The sequence below is a fragment of the Polistes canadensis genome, unplaced genomic scaffold (assembly GCF_001313835.1).
Source record: "Polistes canadensis isolate GaletaPanama2010 unplaced genomic scaffold, ASM131383v1 scaffold_126, whole genome shotgun sequence".
Classification (NCBI taxonomy): Eukaryota; Metazoa; Arthropoda; class Insecta; order Hymenoptera; family Vespidae; genus Polistes; species Polistes canadensis.
The window spans coordinates 191408-213598 of NW_014569673.1; the positions used below are offsets into that span (position 1 = coordinate 191408).

Sequence of the window (22191 nt, forward strand, 5' to 3'; positions counted from 1 at the left end):
AATTTGAGTTATAAATCAATCTGGAAACGTTCATAAAATAGCAAAGAATGCGATGCTGCAATTTATTTCCTACTTTGCCATTTCCTTGAAAAGTTTCGGCAAATATTTTTTATACTTTTAGCAAATAGATTTTAATGATTTTTATATTAAATTAAAGTGCTCTCTTTTCTCTACACGTAGAGTACAAATTTGTGTTATAAATCAATTCGCAAACGTTCAAAAAATGGCAAAGAAAAGTTGGCAGATTAGGCAATGTGAATAATGCCTAAGGCCAGGCATTGTTAACATTGCCGGGGGTGGTTTGGAACCTAGGCCGGTATTGTTAACAATGCCTGGTTTTAGGCATTACTCACATTGCCTAATACGCCAACTTTTCTTTGCCATTTTTTGAACGTTTGCGAATTGATTTATAACACAAATTTGTACTCTACGTGTAGAKAAAAGAGTGCACTTTAATTTAATATAAAAATCATTAAAATCTATTTGCWAAAAGTATAAAAAATATTTGCCGAAACTTTTCAAAGAAATTGCAAAGATGCACAACTTACAGCAGTGCATTCTTTGCCATTTTATGAACCTTTGCAAATCGATTTATAACTCAATAAGATATTCTACGTGTAGACAAAATAGTGTACTTTAATTTAATATAAAAATTATTAAAATACGCTTACTATAAGTATAAAAAATATTTACCGAAACTTTTCAAAAAAATTGCAAAGATGTACATTTTATAGCATTGCAATCTCTGATATTTCTTTGAAAAGTTTTTGGGGGGGGGTTGCGTATGTGTGTCTATGCCCGAGAATGTATTCTTTTCATCGTTGTTTAAATAGTAATTAGATATTCTATAGAATGTTAAAGTATTACGTTCAATGCTTAGGAAATACTGTAAAAATTCTTCTGTTTCCGACTTCATTGAAATGCTTTTTGCATTGATGAGAATGCCAAAGAATTACTAGCAATGGCGGATTTCCGGCTATGACGGTAACATATATATATATCGTTCGTGTTTATTCGTTCGCTAAATACACATTACATTAATTTAAAGCCCTATTTTGATTTTGACCCTCAGTGTAGATATAGTTGCGTACGCATTCGCGACGAACGTTTTGCGAAGAATGATCGAGCTTAGTATACGAGAGATAAATGGATGGAAAAGGGGTAGAGATGAGATAGGGTAGGGTAGGGTAGAGTAGAATAGAATAGAGTAGAGTAGGGGAAGTGGGAGGGTAAGGGATTTCAAATAGGGAGTAAATAACAAATTCATTTGATTGTAACCGTGGTTAAATGTGCTGCTTCACGCCACGTATAACGTCACGTACGTTGTGGGAGAGAACGTGTAAAGAACTTTATCCTCGATAATGATCCTTGACTAGGACCCGACCACCTTTTACGAATTTCATTCAATCGATCGTTTCCTGCAACTTGATCCTACCAACTAAATGATATTCATTGCTTGAATTATATATCTCTAAATTATTAATATCACATTATAGTTTTATTATACAGATAATTAAATCTTTTAAAGTCAACACATTAATTAAAGAACATTTTGAGTATAAATCATCTGATTTAAAACAATCATGTTATTAATAGTTACAAGGACAAATTTAAAAAGAAAATGTCAAATTAGTTGAAGATATATTTATATGTATATATGAATGAAATGTCAGTTGTCATTAATAGAAACAAATGAAATTGTGGAAATACTACAATACTTATTGAAGTAGTAGATGACAATAAACGAAAATCTAATGATTATACGATCTAGCAGGACGCGATGTTTGAATTGAAAGCTTACGTTACTGGTGTATTTCAGGAAATAGTCGGGGTTGTTTGTAAGTACTAGTAAAATAGACGAGACAAGACGATGGCAAATTTGTGGCTAGGTGCCATGGCCTTTGATAATTTCTCTATTTTATGTATTTACGTGGCCTTTAGAGGGATAACGCACATACACACTTCTTACTTAATTATTTATCACATGATAAAAACAAAATGACATGATTGTTACCACCCTAACGTTTATCTGCCTGCTTTCATTCATTCTCAACCGGGATTCGTATTTCTAACTTTAGAATCTTCATCGTTAAGAGAGAGAACATGCGTCAGTTTGCATTTTCAAGATTGACGCGCGTGATGCTGAAAATCAAGCCTAGCGTCCAATTTTAGGCTCAACAACATTAGACGATATATCATACGTATGTCATGTACACATACGTACATTACATACATACATACTTTTCGTACATATATCTCTTTATGCATATGTATAAATGCATGTACATTGATTCGATCGTTCGAGAACTACGAATACGTTTAACGAATTTGATTAGAAATAAAAGAGAAACACACAGGAAGTATAATATATCGTTAGATAAATATCAATTGACTGAGAATTAAAAATAACGAAAGAGGGATGGAAGGGAGAGAGGAAAAAGAGAGTTCTTATATATATATATGTACGAAACGTGTGTATCTATATACATACATAAATTAATTCGATCAATGTCAATAATCAAATCGTTCGATAAATTTTATCACGTTTAGCGAATCAATTTGAAATAAAAGAGTTTTAACAGGAAGTATACATCGTTGGATAAATATCGATTGAGAAAGAAAGAAAGAGATAGATAGAGATAGAGATAGAGATAGATAAAGAGAAAGGGGGAAAGGGGAGAGACAGACAGACAGAAAGAGAGAGAGAGAGAGAGAGAGAGAAAGAGCCCTTGAACAACGTAGGTGAATTGGGGAAGTACTCGGTTTGGTTGATTGGTCGGTAGATCGCACTTGTTTCCTCTTGCTTACAGACCGGAAACGCGAAACTCCGGTGGTGGCTGGTTGGCCGGAAGTGGGTGGGAACCTCTACATCGAGGAAGAGGAGACACTGAGAAGTAAACGTTCACAAATCGCGCGGATTCATCGAAACATCGAAACGATTCTCAGCCACAAGACTAACGTCATTGATTGATCTAACTAAATGCAAAAGAGAAAGAAAGAGTAAAAAGAAAGAGAGAGAGAGAGAGAGAGAATAATTAAAAAAAAAGAAAATCTTCAAAGGAATTATTCTCTCGCATCTCACCGGATGCTGGATGAACAATGACGTTCTATGGAAAAATCTCGGTGCATATAATGTTTAGTACACATTTATAGAAAGGTATATATATATATATATATATATCTTTCTTCTTACCCTCCTTCTCCTCTTTCCCCATCATTACCCCCCTCCTCTTCTTGATCGATAACACGATAATATGTGTACGAGAGATATATATTTTCTAAAGAATTACTTTTAAGATTTAATTCTTTATTGCCATTTTTTGTAAAAGTAAACGACGCTTGTTGGTTCTGTTAAGATTACGAATGTGTGTGATGTGTATTACGTGTGTATTATTATCAACCTTTCTATTTCTATACCTGGTTCCTGATAATTTAATTGTAAGAAAATTGTCCAAGAAAAATTTCATAATGTTATATCATTCTTTATTGTATTATTATTATTATTATTATTATTGGTCCCCGACACTCGAGTGAAATTCGAGCAACGAGAGACCATTACACTCTTATCCCACACAATATCCAGAAGAAGATTTCTTCACAAATTTATTTATTTTCTTTCTTTCTCGTAAGTTTTAATGTATAAGGAATTTAAAAAAAAAAATAAAAATAATAATAATAATAATAAGGAAAAGAAAGAGAAATAAAATATACAAAAAATAAAACAAAGTGGACATTTTGTAATATAACACACGAGCCTTTGTATTCATACACGTTTCAAATGATTGTTATGAAAATAAAATTTATAAAATGTGTAGAGGCAATCTTTGTCCAACAGTATACACTACTCTCTCTTTTTCTAATCCTTTTACTTTTCCAAAAGTTTTTTATGATTTTTGAAGAGACAAATTTACTTTGAGGATTTATTTTATTCTTTTTTTTTTTTTTAAATTTGTTAAAAATTTAAATTACCCAGAGAGATTAATTAAACAATTAGATAATTATTTGTATTATTTCTATATATATATATATAAATATAAATTGTATATAGAATTTTCGTTGATATTATTAGAATTGTTTATATTAAAATATTTCATTATAAGAATAACAGATAGATAATTGAATTTGTTTCATCTTTAAAATCTTAATATTAAAGGAACAATATTAGGGATATTGGAGAATTGAAAAATACGTGTCTGATGAGAGAGTCTTTCGGTCTATTACTTATATACATGTAAGAATTATGTATTTAAATTGTACCCATTACACCGTAGTAACATCAACAATATATTTTTTTTTTTCCCATTTTTTATAGAATTAAATATATTTTAATTTTATTCATATAAATTAAGAGGGACAGAGGGCGGGCTGCACCTAAGGCTTTTTATTCGAAATTGTGTTCATCATATTTTCGTATACTTCTAAATACCTTTACGTCTATCTTCTAGGTTTAAGACTAATTTCTTTGTAAACGTGATCACAGTTGTAAAGGCATTGCTATTCTAAGCACATGTGGTAAATGCGGGCACGCTTCTGGTCCATATATAGATATATGTATATATATATAATATATAATATATATATATATATATATATCTTTCTCTAAATATGGGATTGGACAAAAATCTTTTTTTTATAATTCTACAAACCGATGTCGGAATCAGTTTTCATGTTTTTTTTTTTTCTCGTTTTCTTTTTCTTCTCATGACACAAATTAATCATCAAATTCAAGAAATATAATCATTTAAATCAGGCACTTATTTTCACAATACCATAAAAAATTCACGAACTAATATGATGAACACACAGTGTTGTAAAGGTATCTAAAAAATTTGTACGTCAATGATGCTTCAATAAAGATTGACAGTGCTATTAACAAATTCAATAACTTACACATATTTATACAGGTTCTTCACCAAGAGACACGATATTTTTAAATAATTATATTTAAATAGTTTATTGTATTGCATATCCAGCTTTCAGATATTGTTTAATACCAAAATCATCAATGTATGTAATGTAGCAGATTAAATATAATCATTTAAAAGTCTTGTATCTCTTTCTAAAGATCCAGTATACATATATATATGTATATATATATATATAGAATTTCGTATCCTTTTTGTTTTAAAATAAACATTATTGATCAATAATTTGTTATTAACTTTAAAGATACTTTATGTGCTAATTATTAATTTACGAAGATAATCCAATGAATTTCTAAAGAAAAAGCACCGTTAACGCTGATCATTAGTTTACAATAATATACTACTTTATCTCTTGGAATGCAAAGCAATAATAAATTACTTATATGCTAATAAATAATATTGATCATATTAAATACTATGCTGTGTGAGATATACAGAACAATTATTAAATAACTACAACCATTTACAGCAGTGTGTTGTGTGTCTCTCTCTCTCTCTCTCTCTCTCTCTCTCTCTCTCTCTCTTTCTCTCTTTCTCTCTTTCTCTCTTTCTCTCTGAGTGTGTGTATATATAATCGTATATATCCGTGTGTCTCTATTCTTTTCCTTATATAAATATATATTTATTTATCTGTGCATAATATTAATTATTATGCTTGCCATGTACGCAGTAATCACTATTTCGATTTTCTTTCCATATCGAATTCATCTCTTAATAATTTGTTTTTTTTTTCTCTGTACAAATATTTATATATAAAATAATCTTCGAAGTAAAGGCAAAGCAGAGAATATGACCCTGTTGTAAGTAATACGGTATATATCTACCGTGAAATAATACGTATCTGCAAAACTCTTTTCTCTTTTTCTTCTTTTTCCTTTTTTAATTTCATGTCAAGGTCAAATCTCCGAACCTGCCTTTTATATAGTACATGCCTGGTGGCTTGTGCCCTGTACATGTTATCCTCATTATCGGCTGTACCGATATATAACATTCCTACCTAAAACAGGTGAATCAGCAATACGCATCAACTCGCTAATTAAATTTTTAGCTAGTGAAGTATATTGTCCACCTGTTAAAACCCACATATCACCATGAATTAGTAGGATAAACGGCAAATGCTTTTAACTAACCCGATGTTGTGTTTATTCTGATGTGTTAAACGTGAGTGTGTGCAAGAAAGTGCAAGAAAAGGCAAAGTTTAATATATACTAAATACATATGTATGTATTTTGTTTTCTGTTATTATTTATATATTAAATTCGTATGTGAGCTATATATATTTGAGGATAATTCAATTAAGAAGTAAATTCAAAAATACATCGTGTCTGTTCGAAAGCATTTGGGCCGCATAACTAAATAAGATATCTAATAGAAATGTGTTGTGTGTTCTTCATTTTTCTTGGTAATCTATCTATTTAACTCTGTTCATTTTTGAAACAGTCTAAGACTGTTTTAATGTGTTTAATCTGTAGGATATATCGGATGAGTCAGCTAAAATTGAAAGCTTTTATTATCTTGGTTAATTTCGATTATAAAACAAAAATATCTCTAAAGAAATATGTTCTATTTAAAATGGACCAATATACACAGCAATTACAATAATATCAATTTATATCGATAACCAAATTATAACTTTATAATTTTTAGATAAAAGCTATCACCTTAAATTGTATCAACCTTTTCGATACATTCAACATATTTTCAAAATATTCGCAGGCTTAGTTTTAGATGTCTCATCCAATATACATATATATATATACGTATATATCTAATTGTAAGTTAATACTACTTATAGAGCTTGGAATAATTCTGTAAAGCTCTATGGACGGATCGTTCGTATGATGACAATATGATGGACGAGTAAAAGTCGGCAAATTTGAAAAAAGGCACAAATCTTCCCATTACGCGCAGAATTTTTAAAGGGGAAGGCAGCACATGGCTATTACCAAAATTCACAATTTAAAAGAACTACATGTCGGGATAAATATATATATATATATATCTATATATATGTATGTGTATTTTCTTGTTAAAAGTACTTCGTTGGGGATCGAGTTTTTATATTTGAGTGTGTGAAAATATAAATATATTTATATATATATTAAATATATAATCTCTCTCTCTCTCTCTCTATATATACATATATTTATATTTTCGTGGCACATGCTCATATATCGATGTTATTTTACGTATAATTTTACGTACCCTTTTTGGATAAGATGGTTTTAAATAAAGAGTGAAAAATGATATGCCATTGCATACTTTTTGTTCGCTGCTACTGATGACTTTTGCTCAATAAATGCGAATTAAATTGGTACAAGTTACAGCACTGCTCACCACATATGTTGCACTTCCATGGATTGCTCTCACTGTGACAACCCTTATGAAGAAAGTACAATGTCTGATCTGGAAAAGTAATTCTACAGTGTGTACACTGTAAACCGCTGCTTCGTGGATCAGGTCTCGTCGATGTCGGGGGTTCACCCCTCGAATGTAAATTGGAATTTGAACCATTATTGTTATTAGTGTTATTATTATTACTGCAACTTGTAGAAAGTTTACGACATAGATCATCTCGCAATAGTGTCTTCAATGGTGAAACCTTGATTAACGATGGCAATGACAGATTACTGGATGTTGCTCCACTATCTTCCATACCATTGCTATTTGGCTCTTGTTTGATAGGGATTAAAGAGATTGAAGGTGTGATAGCTTCTTCTCCACCACCCACATTCCTTGTAATATAAGATTATTTATTCATACTCTCTAATATGAACAATCAAGTTAAGTGTTTCATGAAATATTTTTAAATAGTAATATACTTACCTATGAATGCCACTACTATTAATGGATAATTGATGATGACTACTGCTTGGAGCATTACTATTGCTATCTGCACTTTGTGGACTATTTGGGCTATCACCATTTAGTGGAGCAGGACTTGAATTTCGTTGGTTGGTAGTTTGTTCTGGGTAAGGAATGGATATTTCAACGTGAGGAGTAAGAAAGTGCATTGGAGGAGTTGCATTGTCCGCTGATCTATTGCCAGTACTGTCACCACTGTCGGATAGGGGAGCAGATGGCATGGCTTCCCCAGGTGTGCAACTATTTAATATTGAAGTTGAACTGTTTGGTCCTGGATTATCTAAATCTATTCCATGTCTAAACACAAACACATATATCTGAATGAAGGTATTCTTCGGATTATAATTATACTTGCAAATATAGTTTTAAAAAAAGTATTATTTACGATAACTAATATACCTGTTAAAAAAGTGCAACCTAAGACATTTCATTGTAGTAGCTCGATAACTACATAATGGACATGATTTGACCATATCCTGTTGTCCTACATGTTCATTTTGGAAATGCGCCCTCATGGCAATTTGTCTTTGGAAACCTCTATTACATATTGGACAATGATATGGTAAAGTTTTAGAATGAGTGGTAAAATGTTCTGCAAGATGATCTTTACGAAAAAATCTTTTCTGACATACACGACACTCATATGGTTTTACACCCGTATGCCTCATCTAGAAAGTAAAATAATATAGAAAACAAACAAAAAATGAATATGATACATACACGTAAGATCATCACTTTTTAATCTTTTGTACAACAGCCATTATGTATAATTTTACCTTGTGTCTTCTCATATTAGCCCCATTAGAAAATTTCATGTTGCAAACATCGCACTCAAATATTTTTCTGTGGGCCCGCAAGCCTGAATGACCCTCATCTCCATCTCCATCATTTTCAGGTCCATCGATACTCTCTGTGCTTTCTCCTGGTTCACCGTTTCCAATGCATTGATCTTGATGAGCACAAAATGCGGTCTTATTTATAGTTTCATAATTGTCACACCGATCACATCTGTGAAAGCGTCAAAGTAATATATAAAAAATCATATTACATTATAGATCAATGTACTGCGGCTTCATGCTAATATATTCTTTTTTTAATTGGCTTCTAAAGGATCTGAAAATTAATCAAACCTAAATGCTGGAACTGCTCCATCACTACTATCATAATTAGTATTAAGAGCTGCCTCGTTGTCTGCATCCAATGTTTCTTCTTCTCTGTGATTAGAAGAATCACCAGCCTCTGCATGCGAAGAGGAATGAGAGTCTACCTCGTTTTCCCCGCCGCCACCATCGACTCCATCTGACATGATACCAAACGGTGGAACTATCTTGAATCCTTCATCTAACCTGCACCATTAAGAGTGTCTTTGTAACAATTACCATTGGAATTTTGATTACAATATAATATATGACATCTCATATATTACGATTAAATATGACAACACGTCACTAAAATAAAAATGACAACAAATATATCATTTAATGATATAATTCCGACATTTTAGAAAGAACAAACTTGAAGAGAAACGCCCGTAAGACATTTATCATTTATCAAAGTTTCGATCTAACATGAATTTCGTCTTACTACAGTATTAAAAAAAAAAAAAATATATATATATATATATTTCACATACATCTATCTACATATATATATATATATATATATATATATATATATATACATATATACATACATACGTATACTCGTATAGTAGGACACGTATCCTTTTTGAATTCAGATCGAAGATATAAGAAAATATATCCCAATGGAGAGAGTAAAATACACGTAGGTATTTAAAACGTAGAATTCTGCCGAATCATATAGTAGACACGACGGTACACGTATTATTACAGGTCGAATTTCACGCATACAATTAACTCGTCCAAAAGAGACAATGACGAATGTAAACCTTTACCTGTCAGTTTAACCTGGTACCTAGTTGTGTGTCAAGACTCTCGTATCGAAGATCGAGCAGGTATTCGAGAGCAAGGTGCAACGGTATGAGTATTACCCAATCCTGGGAAGATTACGGCATAGAAACACCTGGTGGGTAAAGCGCAATGCCAGAGTGCACTGCACTTTGTCCCAGTTTTGACCGAATCCGTCACTCGTGACGTAGTTTTCGCGGCTTTTCCGCGGAAAGACAGCGCCGTCGAAAGCGAGAGAGAGAGAGAGAGAGAGAGAGAGAGCAGAGAGAGAGAGAGAGAGAGAGATAATGATAGAGATAGAGACGAAGAGAGAGAGAAAAAGAGAAAGAGAGAGAGTGCGAAAGACCTAGAGAGTGATAGGAGTGGGAGAAAAAAGTAAGAGAGAGATAGACAGATAGATAAAAAGAGAAACAGAGAGAGAGAGAGAAAAGAAAAGAGGTCGGGACACGCGTCTTATTTACTTACTCACATTCCTCAAAAGTAGTAGGTTGACAAGGCCTGTTTCAACCCACGGAATTTCTCTCTTCTATTTCACGACACCACGCGCATTTTCCACAATGTTTATTTCTTTTCTTTTTCTTTTTCCTCCTTCTTTCAACGACAGACAGGCAAGTGAAACGTAACGGAAGTATACCAAGTATCCATATCCTCGCTCACCGATATCGGTGAGCATTGCTACCAATCCATTTCTGATAACTACTTCATATTCAGGTATCTTCTATCTCTCTCTCTCTCTCTCTCTCTCTCTCTCTCTCTCTTTCTATCTTCTATTGATTTGTCTGCTCGTTAAATCAAATCAAATAGATTTGAATCGTTGGAAAATTAATAAAAAAATCAATAAGAACAATGATTGAATTCATTCAAAAATACCGCTATTCGTTCTTCGGCTTTTTTCGTATATTTTCGCGCGCAATCTTTCGTTCAATTGGCTCGAACATAACCTAGTTCTTCTCGTTTCTTTATTTCTCGACCAATCAAAGGTTGGTAACGCTTATAATCAATTTTGACTTCAAGTAGTCGTCGTCGTCGTCGTTCTGTCGCGTCGTTTAACGTCACGCGCAATCTCAGCTTTTTCGTTTATTAACTCGATTAATTATTTGTATAAGTTTTATTTGGATTTAATAATAACGAAAGAAGGAAGGAAGAAAGGATAATTTCAAGTAAGCGCGTGACATTTCGCGGTATGATCGAAATCGAGCGGATCGAGAGTATGAGATTCGAATCGAATGACGCTAAATCGATCCACCGTGTTAAAGAAAGTGGCGAAGATCCCAAATCGGTACGTGCTTTTTCTATTATTTAAGAAAAAAAAAAGATATTTTCTCCAATAATTTCATTATGCGTCAGAATTATAAAAAGTATGAAAATATAACATTAATTCTTTGTTTTTTTTTTTTTATTGAATTTGATTTGTTTAATAGTGCGAATACATATAGTACATTTATCGCGAGTTCTAAACTTGCAATGTTCAATTTTATTTCAGGAAAATCATAGGCGATAACAACGACAGTTCATCTTAATAAAGATAAAACGCTTTTTTATATGAGCCTACGATCGATGATAGAAAAGATAAGAAATACATTTGTTTCTTTATAATCGGATATATAAATGTTTCGTTCGAGAAGCATACATTAAAAAGGATCATAAGGTTCCATTCATCATTAAGGACATCGAATTTTCATGAAAAGGTAACTTCACTTAATCGAGATTCAAAGATCGAGATAAGTAATCGATTATCGTATAATCGAGAATAAAAACAATATGTATCATTTATTTTAGCGCGACGCCTAGCGTCAATATGAGAAAACACATTTCTCCCATATGCGTTTAATCGTCACACAATTCGAATAATAAATTTACTTAACATAATTCGCCAGACATTTTTGCAAATAAAATCAACAAATCAACTGAATAAATAAAGATAAAATTCACGCTTGTATTTCAATATACTATTATTCATTTTTTTTTTCTCTTTTTTATTTTCTTTTTTTACACATACGATCTCGCGAAAATATAACGTTCTTCTTTTAGTTTTGAGATGATCTTCATCGAATATTATTTCTAATTATAACTGGATTATTTACTTTTACGTAATGATAATACGATCAAAGGTTATAAAAAAATAAGATATGCTTTCGGGTGAGATATATATACATATATATATATATATTATATACATAACCGAGTTTATTAGAATGATCTTACGTTAGAATGAAGAATAAGTTTAGTTATAAAGTGGAAGAGGGACAGAGATAGAACAAGATACGAAGAGAAAGAAAGACAGAGACAATGTGAACGCAGAATACGTTATGGTGGCGTAGCCATTGGGCGTTGCTCTTTAGTACCTGTTGACCGTTCGCACAATATTCGCTTATTCACGTTTATATATATTTTGTAAAATTTAATTAACTAACAGTAACATATACGTTTAATCATCGATCCAAATGAAAATCATGAAACGACACGGTAAGATTAATCTATCATCTTCGATTCTACAGATAAGATTGATAATGATCATTTGTTATTGTTTTTTTTTCAAGAAATCTTATTTATTGTTAGATTAGATTTATTTAATGTTTGTAATATGCATGTTAGATTAAATATAAACTGTATCAGATTTAATTACATTTTATTGTTTGATATAAAATAATAGAAATTTGATAGATTGAAATGATGATATTGTTGGTAATGTTGATAAATTACAAGTGAAAGTAGTTTCACTTTGTTAACCGATGATACTTTCGAGGATAAAGAAAATTAATTTTATCTTTGTTTTTCTTTCTTATCTTGTTCTTTTTCTTTGGTTCTTTTTACTCGGTAAATATTAGGAACCCGCATCATTGAAATAAAATCTTATGACTCATTCCTTTGACAGAGAGTCGCGTGCAATGTGTCATTAGAAACCGATCTGTTTTTAATGTTCTTATCACATTGTTGACCGGTCAGGAGTTTATTCTTGTTTGCATAATGCATACATATACAAGTAAATTATGTCATTATGAAATAATCAAATCTTTTATTAAGTCGTTATTGTAATATTGTTTGTTGCATTTAATTAAGTATTTGATTTATTTTTATATTAATTGACACACTTTAAATATTTCAAATAAGGGATTTATATTTTTTAATTATTATATATTATCAGATATGAAATATATATAATATTATTTTTTTGTTGATTTAACAACCGATCAACAATGTGTTATTAAAAAAGAAATAAATAACAAAACGTTAAAATTATCATTTGTTTGTTAAGATGTTATCATTTAAATTAATATTATTTTTTCTTTCAGTGATAAGTAATGGGAAAAAGTGAGGAGAGAAACGACACTACGGTGCAGGTGAACGAGTCGAATTTCTTATCAAAAAATTCGAGTGAGGCAAGTAAAATGTTGGAGGCTGCATTATTACAAATGGATGGAATAATATCTGGTAATAATCTTCAAAAATTATACATAAGATAATTATATATTTGTTTTCTTAATAATTTCACAAAAATAACAAGATAACATAGAGTTGATTAACGAATTTTTAATTTTGTCATATTAATTTTATTTATTTTATATTCTATTTGTTGGATTGTAGGAGCGTGTGCAGAAGGCGTCGTTGAAGGGAACACAGAATGGAAGGATTCCGTGAAAGAAGCAACAAGAAATCTCGTAGCAGCAATAAAAAGTGCACCTACTCCACCTCCCCCGCCGGATGCAAGCACCATTGAAATTTTTATGCAGTGGATGCAACCGGTAAGAAGTCATCGTTATCATCTCTATGTTACTTTCAGCAGCAACAGCAGCAGCAGTAGTAGTAACAGCAATAATAACATTAGTAGTAGCTGACACGTGCTTACGTGATTGCAAATTCAAAAGGGAGAAAAGTTCAGTAACTTAAACAATAGAAGAGAAAATGATACATGTCTCTTCTTCTTATATATCTTTTTTTTTTTTCTTGTTCCTTTTTTACGTTATGGTTGTTATTATTAATGGCCCATTTCCGGATATACTTATCTTTCGCAATCAGCGCAGATGTCAATGAAACACGTGGTGCGCATATCCGGACTGATTTCCGGCACGCGCACGTCTTTCTATGCACGTGTTACATGTGCTGTGTTTATCCCAGTCAAATGCTTCTCACGTATGTTAGTCTACATCCGGACGTTCTTAGTAGAGGAGACATGCTACTAACGATCTCTATGATGATACGTGTTTTGTTTATTTCGTAAACAAGAACGACACGTAGAGACATTTTTTTAAATTATAATTTATATATTTTTTATCAAAGGCTATCATTCCCGTTCATCCTTTCATTGATTGATTTTATATCATGAGAAATATGTATCTTTCAGGTGAATCTATTCAAAAAAACACAAAGGTGTTTATTTCATAATGTATAGCTCTTAATCGAATCTTCATACAGATATCGTTGATTGATAATGTGCATGTGTTATCCCTCAACGTTGTTCACCACATATATGTATATACGTATCTTCATCCTTGATCTCTCATCATTATTGAGAAGAAGGGGCAGCGATCCCGACTAATAAAGAGGGAGAACACACTTGCTCTATTTATAAGTTACAATCTCTCTTTCTTTCTCTTTCTCTTCTACGTCTCTTCTTTTTCTTCTTCGTCTTCTTCCTCCTCACCACGATGAATTTTGTGATGTTAAATTTAGTTTCGATGGAGACGAAGCTGAGCTTAGCATATGAGACTGTGTTTCATCTATATTCAACGTGCTGAATAATTTTGAAATTTTAAACCGATATAAAATACTTTCGTAAAAGTTGTAGACTACTATTATTCGTTATTTTATTCTCTCTCTTTTTATCATACTAAATAGTTTCTAAATACTTGAAGAGATTTTTTTTTCCAATATTATTTTCTCGTGTTTTATGTGGCATACATTTATGCATGATCCAACTCAAGAGTTTAGATTATATGTTTCAATAATGTGGTGCAATAATGATATTTTAAAAGAAGATGTTTTTTTTATAAAGAATGGATAATACGTGGAATTATTATTCTAAAGAATACAAGAATTTAATTGCTACCATGGAAGAAGATAATAAACTACATAGGAAAGGTCTTTAATTAATATATTTTCATAATTATTTCTTTTTATATGACTGGGTTATAAATAATGACACGAGTAGTATCATTAAAAAATCAATTTCTTTATGTTAATTATTATTAACACTTTAGAAATAAATTCTTATAAGCAAAACTATTCGAAGCATCCTTTTTCTGTTAGAATGAAATAAAAATAGAATCTTTATCAGTTAAGTAGAAACACTTGGTGCTAAATATAGATTAACTAATTTTACAAGAGAAATTTGAAGAGAAAACCATTCAGTCTTATCTTAGTAATAGTAAAAAAAGTCCTTCGAATTTAATTTAGATTCACAGTCGGATTCGTCAGAAGCTGCTTCAACTATAAAACACTGGGATAGTCAATGGACACCTTCAGAAGGATATGATTCTTCTGAAACGTCTAATTCAGGCTGTGGTGAGGAATATGCTGAAGATTACCAACACAGAATAGGAATTGATCCGTCTAGATTTGTTGAAGATTGTCATAGTGGTTGTAGGTCTCAAACTTGTCTTTGTCAGGTATTTAGAAAAATATATTTTATGAAATCATTGTTCGTATCTGATATCAAAAACATTTTATTTTCACAAATTAACGCGTACTTGTAATATCACACTTCAGGGTTGTCTATTCGAATACAATAGGATGATAAATCTTCAAGGCAGTGTGTCCAATATTTGTGGAACACCAATAACTAAAACTAATCCAAATCATTTATCAACACTTCCATCTTTGTATAGTACACCATGCTCAAGGTTCATGTGCTTGTTAATTTTTTCGACATATATAAAATAGGACATGCAAAATTAATTTCAAAAAATGATCTATTTATGTAAATTAGTATCCAGAGCGAGCTGCCACGTCATTATAGCAAGGATCATCTTCCTTTAAGTTGCAATTGTCACACAATGTATCCTTGTCATATGCAACAAATTTCATTGCCTTTGAAGGAATGTCATTTACATTCCAGTGACAAAACAAATAGCACTACTTCTCTTTCTGGAAATTCAGTAGGTCGTTGTGCTGGTTCGTTGGATAGAAGAAGAAGAAGATTTAAAAGTAAAACTGATCATAATCAGAGGACTAAATCGCATAGTGATTTAATATGCTGTCCTAAAGATAGACCACATTACTGTTCTTTACAGCAATTTCAATGTGGCAATAACTCACACATGTATAGCTACTATAGTAAAACTGAGGTATATTAAATGTGCAAGAAAAATTAATAATTAATGGCAAATTTGTTTTATTCAAAAAAAATGAAGATCATCAAATTATTTCTAAAGCCTCTAAAGTGTTTGTTTTCTTTCATAGGAACGTCTTCAAAAATTAGAAAGCGAACGTGGTGCACTTCACATGGAGGTATCAGTTCTATCCGAGCAAGTCGATGCACAATCTAGCAAAATTCAAGAATTAGAAAATATGCTTAAAGAAAAAAAGCATTCCCTCAGACAAATGGAAGAAGCTTTACAAAAGGTTACATATGATTATATCTTATTAAATTTTAAGTTTACGTGGATTTTTTAGTAATGCAACTTTAATTTTAATTTAATTTTGTATTATTTTAAAGGAAGTGTTATCAAGAAGTGCATTAGAGACACAAAAACTCGAGCTTCTTAGTTCTCTTTCCGAACTGAAACTCAGGCAGGCTAGCTTAGAACATGAAAATTTAGCATTAAGAAATACAAGTTCATTATCCAATGTAAGTATTATAATTAAACATTATTCATATATATTTGTCTTAAGTATAAATCTACAGTTACTATTTCTATAGGGGGAGAGATTCAGTAGACATGCCGGTCAATATAGCAGTCTTCCAAGGCCACCAACATCTTCGAAGAAAGGAGTCGCGTTTGGTAAGGTTTCCAATTTAATCTCCGGAGAGCACACAACAGTACCATTGGCTGTTAGAGGAATTTCTGCGAGATGTCTATCAGCTCCTATTCTAGGTTCTTAAATGAATCTTTACTTAAGCATGCTTATGTCATGTTTGCTTGTTTCTGATAACACAATTCGTTTAATAACCATTTGTTGACAAAGGAGAAGCCAATTTTAAAAATATAAGTCCATAGTAATATATTTAAATGTAAATAATAATGCCATATATAACCAGGATGGTACCTTAAAATATATAATATTAAAAACAAATAAATATATTTCTTTTATTTTGTTTTATTTTTCTTCAGCGGAAGAAGAAAAAACAGTAATTGGGGAGTCAAGTTTTCAACCAGAATCAGCACCACCAAAGCCCCTTGCAGAATTGTCTATAGAAGAAGTTGGTGATTGGTTATCCCGTATTGGTCTGGAATGTTATGCTGCAGAATTAAGACGATGGGGAGCTACCGGTGTAAAATTAGTTGATGCAACACCAAATCAAATTGAAAAGGAACTTGATATCAAAAATATATTACACAGAAAGAAATTACTATATGCAATTGAATCTGAGAGATCTAATGCAGAGGGTTTTCTTGGTTCGGAGAAGGTTGTGTAAATAATGTTTTTATTAATATACATCAATTTACTTGATGTATTTTTTTGATAACCATTTTTGATTTTCATTGTAGATGGACAGTGCTGCGGTATTACGATGGTTAGATGATATTGGATTACCCCAACATAAAGAAGCTTTTCATAATGCCAAAGTTGATGGTAGAGTATTACATAGATTAACAACAGAAGACTTATTGAATCTCGGTGTGACAGCTCAGCTACATGCAGCTAGTTTACGACGAGGAATTCAGGTAATATTAAGTTTATATATATATAAGAAAAGTGATAATAAATCAATTAAAATTGTATTTTTTGTGGAATATTATTGTGTAAATATAATTAACATAATTAATCTTAATTTATAGATTTTGAGGGAACTGAATTTTGAATTTGACAATTTGGAGAGAAGATCAGTAAGTGGGAACGGTGCAGATGGAAGTAACGTTACGCTATGGACTAATCACAGAGTGATGGAATGGTTAAGAGTGGTTGACCTTGCAGAATATGCACCCAATATGAGAGGCTCAGGAGTGCATGGTGGACTAATGATCCATGAAGGTCGTTTCACGTCAGAGTTGTTAGCAACCATATTAAGCATTCCGCCTTCAAAAACTCTATTAAGAAGGCATTTGACAACTCACTTTAATCAAATTCTTGGTAGAGAAGTTGTGCAGCATAAAAGAGAGATGGAAAGTACACTTGGATTCGTACCTTTAACTCTTACGGCTAGATTGAAGGTTGGTATATCGGTGATAGTATTAAAAAAACAAATTATATATATTACATAGGAATAATATATTATTATTTTTGTATTACAGGCACCAAAGAAGTCTCAGTTCACGTTGAAACGTAAAAAGAGTAAAAACGAAGTGGATTATGGAAATCTGGTTTGTCCTTTGGAAGCATCACCACCAGGTACACCATCAACATCTTCGTCAACACCTGGCAGTCCTAATTTGAACTCACCCTCACTCTAACCATATTCACAGATTCATTCAAGCAGTCATCTTAACTAACTCGTAAGTCTAACTCGACTAATATTTCAATTTTGCATTGCTTGTTATAATTAAATTTATAAAGGTGCAGGTATATATTATGTTTTTTCTTTTTATTTATAGAAACGAACAAGTTGTATAATTGATTATTAGAATAGTTGTTTTTATCAAATGCCTTATTTCTTTCAAAGTAATCTATTACTATTCTTTTCTGTTCTTCTTTACTATTTACTAAATATTTTATATATTTCGCTTTTGTATTTTAATTTATTATATTTTCCCTTTTAGGTTTGCTTATTAATTTCTGCATATAATTCATCTCATCATCTATTATCATTAATTTAAAAACATTTCTTCATTTCTAACATTGATTATTTTCAGATCTAGAGGATACTGGGCAAAAGAAAGTAATTGGTTGTATATGAAGAACATACATAAAATTTATTTTGTACAATGAATGTTTTAGGTAATTCATTTTATACCAAAAAAATATTTGCTTTTATTAAATTTGACTGACAGACAATTTTTTTATTAGTAAAGAGAAAATAGTGGTGATATAAAAAAATATAAATCACGGGTAAACAAACGGGGACCATTTTTTTACGAAACGAACGTTTATATTAACAATTTTTCTAATCGAAATAATAACAGGACAGTATAGGTGCCTTGCTAATGTATAACGTGTTTAGATTATGTCATGTATTTTCAATACAGATTTGTAATAACCCTATATCAAAATAATAATAATTGTTCAATATAATAAATGATTGACGCGCTGCAAAATTTATATTTTCGTATATAGCAAAATAATTCTTGTATATTATAAGTAATTCGACTAATTTGTTATTAGAAATAATTATAATGAGAGATATAATATAATTAATTTAATTGTTAGTATACATTTTTTCGATACTTTAGTATTAAATAATATGTATCGAAAAAATATTTTACTAAAAAAAAAAGGAAACAACGAAACATAATTAATGAAAACGCTTTGCTGGCTATTTGTAATCTTTAAAATGACATATTTATTTTGTCTTCTTTGGTTTTTTTTTTTTTTTCTTTTTTTTTTGATGTTTACATATATAATATACGTGATAAAAGTAAATACACAAATAATATAAAAAATGTTTCGAGTATAATTACTCATTTTAGTTTCTATGTTTTCCACAGGAGATTATTTTACACTTGGAGATCATGGTAGAGAGGGTAAAATATTAAATACGGTTTATATAGATATTGGTAAATTAGTATGGTGATATCGATCGAAGGTGAACTATCACAGATGTTATTTTAAATCAATTTATTAGGCGTTGTCCGTATCTTTGAGCTCCTCTCTTAATGTAACATTAATGAGACCTTGATATTTTACAGGATAAGCTAATAGATTTCCTTTATTCCATGTATACAGCTCCTGCAAATCATTTTCTTATTTATCTAAACAAACAATTATAAAATCGAAATATATCATTTATATTCATTTATTTAAATATTACAAACCTTCGTTTTGTGATTATAGCTGACAGCTGTAGTTTTATGATATGGATTTGAGAATGACAAATGTACATCCACTGTTGAATTTTTGTACAAATCTAAAGCTAATCTAAAAAATAATTATTTTTTCAGTAGACCGCGTTACAAAATAATATCTCGTTTATGTTTCTTTTTTTTTTTTCTGCGTGAATAAGTAAATAAGTTTATTTATTCTACCTATATGTATTTATTTCGAAATGCTTACCGAATTTTCATAGTTTCATCGGTTACGCTATGAACTGCATATAAAATTCCTCCAGCAATAAACATCTCTCCAAATTTATGGTGATCAATACTGATGTTCCACGCGTATTGAAGACTGAGATCAGTAGCCCCCACTTTCATCACGATCGTATTATTTGATGGTAATCCATAAATTACCCATAAACCTATACAAAAAAAAAATACAATTTATATGAATAATTTTTATAATATATATTGAATATTATAATTACTAGCATAATACCGTATATTATAATATAATAACTAATTAATATTATACAAAACTACATATTTTACAAATTTTACAATTTAACAATAGTAATAATAAAAGAATAAAAAATATATATTTTATAATAATAAATTTTAACATTATACTTATACATATAAAAATATAATTTTTATATAGAACACACATTCAATATATATATATATATATAACATCTATTATATTTTTTTAATAAGAAATATATATTAAAAATATAATATAAAAATAAATCAACGTATTTATAAACATGAATCGTATATATATATTATATATAAAAAATGAAAGTAAAAAAAGATTTCTTTTAAAAATGTCCGATAGTGGTACAGTATTAAATGCCAATAGAGATCAAAGGATGAAAGTATAACGTATATGTATAATAGAAAACTCGTTGATATTTATGGTGTACGCATATTACTACTTGCTTTCATACACGTCGTGTGTTTCATAACGCGTTATTAGCTGATCTCTATCGGCTTTAGAATATGTGCCGTCTGACCACACAATCCCGTCCTTTATGTACGCATAGACCACAAGTGCATGCAATGCATACCACCTTCGAGGCATAGCAAATCGTGGGCTACCAGTCAGACATACAGCAGACAGACAGACAGATAGACATACATACAAACAGAGACAGACATACGGCTTTTATCAAGTACACACATGTAGATATTTGAAAACCCATAAGAATCCTTAAGAAAATCTATAAACATTAGATTTATGAATTGAGATCCAATTTTTGATTCATTTATATATAAAATTTAAATATTTATTTAAAAAAAATATATATATATATATTGATTTTTATAATGCCTTTAATGAAATATACGTAAATATTAAATTCATTTTTTTCATTCAAATAATGTTTGTAAGTTTTTAAATAAAAAGAATAGTGAACATCTTTCCATAAATCTAGTGTTAAAGAATAAATTGTTACAGACTATTTTAAATCAGCATACCATTTTCGTCAACGTTGAAGTCCACGTAATTAAAATTATGATTAGGCGTGTAAAGATAATTATTAGTGTTAACGTATAAACCGGGTAATTGTAATTCGCATTTGGAGAAAAATATATCGCATCCTTGACCATGGTAAAGATCGAATCGAAAGATTGATGATCGATTTTTAGGATTATAAAAAAATGATCCATTGTATACTATATGTCCGTTTCCCTATAATATAATAATATTTATGGTTAATTAATAATTATATATAAATATAGAAATGAGATATTTATTATTATCGATATACAAACCTGAAATGGATATGGTAATTCGATTTTTTGTGGTGTCTTTGATTTAAAATGTTCTTTAGATTTATATTCCAATATATAAGAGGTTTCATTTTTTCTGGTCACCCAATATTTATCCGAAATACCATCGGATCTTGGGGATGGATCGTGCATCCAACTACCATAATGATCATCCATGGTTCCCTTTAATACTGGTTTACCTACTGCTTCTATTACACCATCTATATACGTATACGGATATTATTTACATGTATATAAGGGAGAGAGTAATTTATTGGATCAGATAAATATGACGATGAAAAACTACTTACCTACTAATCTTGACGGCAATCCTGTGAAATTGACGTTACGTAATGGTTGAACATTTACGTACCCATCGATATCGGTGTATAGACATTTCATGGGATGACATGTAGGACATGTTTCTTGATGTGGACATAATTCTTCCAAGTCGATATTTTGAGGCATTGGTTCACCATAAACAACATGTTGTTGCTTACCAAATCTAAATCTATCCATGTGTTTTATATCGTCTAAATAATATAAACAATACAATTCGTTATATATATATATAAATAAATAATATAATATATATATAAACTATTATATTATATATATTATATATTAATT

The 22191-nt window shown here is 30.5% G+C and overlaps 5 protein-coding genes across 19 annotated transcripts in view; 3 read left to right on the forward strand and 2 right to left on the reverse strand.

Moving 5' to 3' along the window:
* LOC106788119 overlaps positions 1 to 9966 on the forward strand; it is an 18924-nt gene extending 8958 nt beyond the window's left edge. The window contains exons 5-6 of one of the 2 annotated variants that reach the window (XR_001381863.1): positions 2811 to 3031; positions 9951 to 9966. Coding sequence is in view for 1 of the 2 variants with exons in the window: in XM_014751101.1 (XP_014606587.1) it covers positions 2811 to 2971 (161 nt within the window). In the remaining variant the exon portion in view is untranslated. Of the gene's footprint in view, positions 1 to 2810; positions 3619 to 9950 lie in introns of those variants that run through there. The other variant, XM_014751101.1, reaches the window with a different exon arrangement.
* Positions 1 to 22191, forward strand: part of LOC106788115 (metalloendopeptidase OMA1, mitochondrial-like) — a 212597-nt gene that overhangs the window by 125125 nt on the left and 65281 nt on the right. The window lies entirely within an intron of this gene.
* LOC106788112 (zinc finger protein 600) lies at positions 5648 to 10456 on the reverse strand. 4 transcript variants are annotated; one of them, XM_014751084.1, is made up of 6 exons: positions 10188 to 10456; positions 8921 to 9136; positions 8567 to 8798; positions 8190 to 8458; positions 7752 to 8087; positions 5648 to 7660 (listed from the first exon to the last, which is right to left on the reverse strand). In XM_014751084.1, coding segments are annotated over exons 1-6 (1515 nt in total). In that variant the 5' UTR covers positions 10190 to 10456; the 3' UTR covers positions 5648 to 7200. The 4 variants fall into 4 exon arrangements, with proteins under 4 accessions (XP_014606570.1, XP_014606573.1, XP_014606574.1 ...); XM_014751087.1 differs by having other exon boundaries at positions 10184 to 10456; XM_014751088.1 differs by lacking the exon at positions 10188 to 10456 and adding an exon at positions 9706 to 9918.
* LOC106788111 (liprin-beta-2) lies at positions 10720 to 19045 on the forward strand. Of its 7 annotated transcripts, XM_014751079.1 has the most exons (13): positions 14589 to 14797; positions 15113 to 15324; positions 15425 to 15558; positions 15645 to 16002; positions 16118 to 16279; positions 16374 to 16505; positions 16578 to 16752; positions 16990 to 17285; positions 17368 to 17544; positions 17659 to 18030; positions 18112 to 18208; positions 18670 to 18754; positions 18824 to 19016. In XM_014751079.1, exons 1-12 carry the CDS (start codon positions 14713 to 14715, stop codon positions 18711 to 18713), a joined length of 2244 nt encoding a protein of 747 aa, XP_014606565.1. In that variant the 5' UTR covers positions 14589 to 14712; the 3' UTR covers positions 18714 to 18754; positions 18824 to 19016. The 7 variants fall into 7 exon arrangements, with proteins under 7 accessions (XP_014606568.1, XP_014606569.1, XP_014606566.1 ...); XM_014751082.1 differs by lacking the exons at positions 14589 to 14797; positions 15113 to 15324; positions 15425 to 15558; positions 15645 to 16002 and adding exons at positions 10720 to 10997; positions 11202 to 11406; positions 13012 to 13150; positions 13304 to 13461 and having other exon boundaries at positions 18112 to 18312; positions 18670 to 19045; XM_014751080.1 differs by having other exon boundaries at positions 14588 to 14797; positions 16578 to 16659; positions 18112 to 18312; positions 18670 to 19045.
* LOC106788110 overlaps positions 19297 to 22191 on the reverse strand; it is a 10891-nt gene continuing 7996 nt past the window's right edge. For all 5 annotated transcript variants that reach the window (XM_014751072.1, XM_014751073.1, XM_014751074.1 and 2 more), the window contains 6 exons: positions 21873 to 22094; positions 21565 to 21782; positions 21268 to 21481; positions 20027 to 20210; positions 19789 to 19891; positions 19297 to 19702 (listed from right to left, as the gene is read on the reverse strand). In XM_014751072.1, the coding sequence (XP_014606558.1) occupies positions 19595 to 19702; positions 19789 to 19891; positions 20027 to 20210; positions 21268 to 21481; positions 21565 to 21782; positions 21873 to 22094 (1049 nt within the window). In that variant the 3' untranslated portion in view covers positions 19297 to 19594. The remainder of the gene's footprint in view (positions 19703 to 19788; positions 19892 to 20026; positions 20211 to 21267; positions 21482 to 21564; positions 21783 to 21872; positions 22095 to 22191) is intronic.

Coding starts and splice junctions, on each gene's coding strand:
- LOC106788112 (XM_014751084.1), bottom strand. Junction 8,799..8,920: donor GGAGCAGTTCCAGCATTTAG/GTTTGATTAATT, acceptor ACGCTTTCACAG/ATGTGATCGGTGTGACAATT. Junction 7,661..7,751: donor AATAGTAGTGGCATTCATAG/GTAAGTATATTA, acceptor TTATATTACAAG/GAATGTGGGTGGTGGAGAAG.
- LOC106788111 (XM_014751077.1), top strand. CDS start 14,713: ATGGATAATACGTGGAATTATTATTCTAAAGAATACAAGAATTTAATT. Junction 15,559..15,644: donor TATAGTACACCATGCTCAAG/GTTCATGTGCTT, acceptor TATGTAAATTAG/TATCCAGAGCGAGCTGCCAC. Junction 16,506..16,577: donor ATACAAGTTCATTATCCAAT/GTAAGTATTATA, acceptor CTATTTCTATAG/GGGGAGAGATTCAGTAGACA.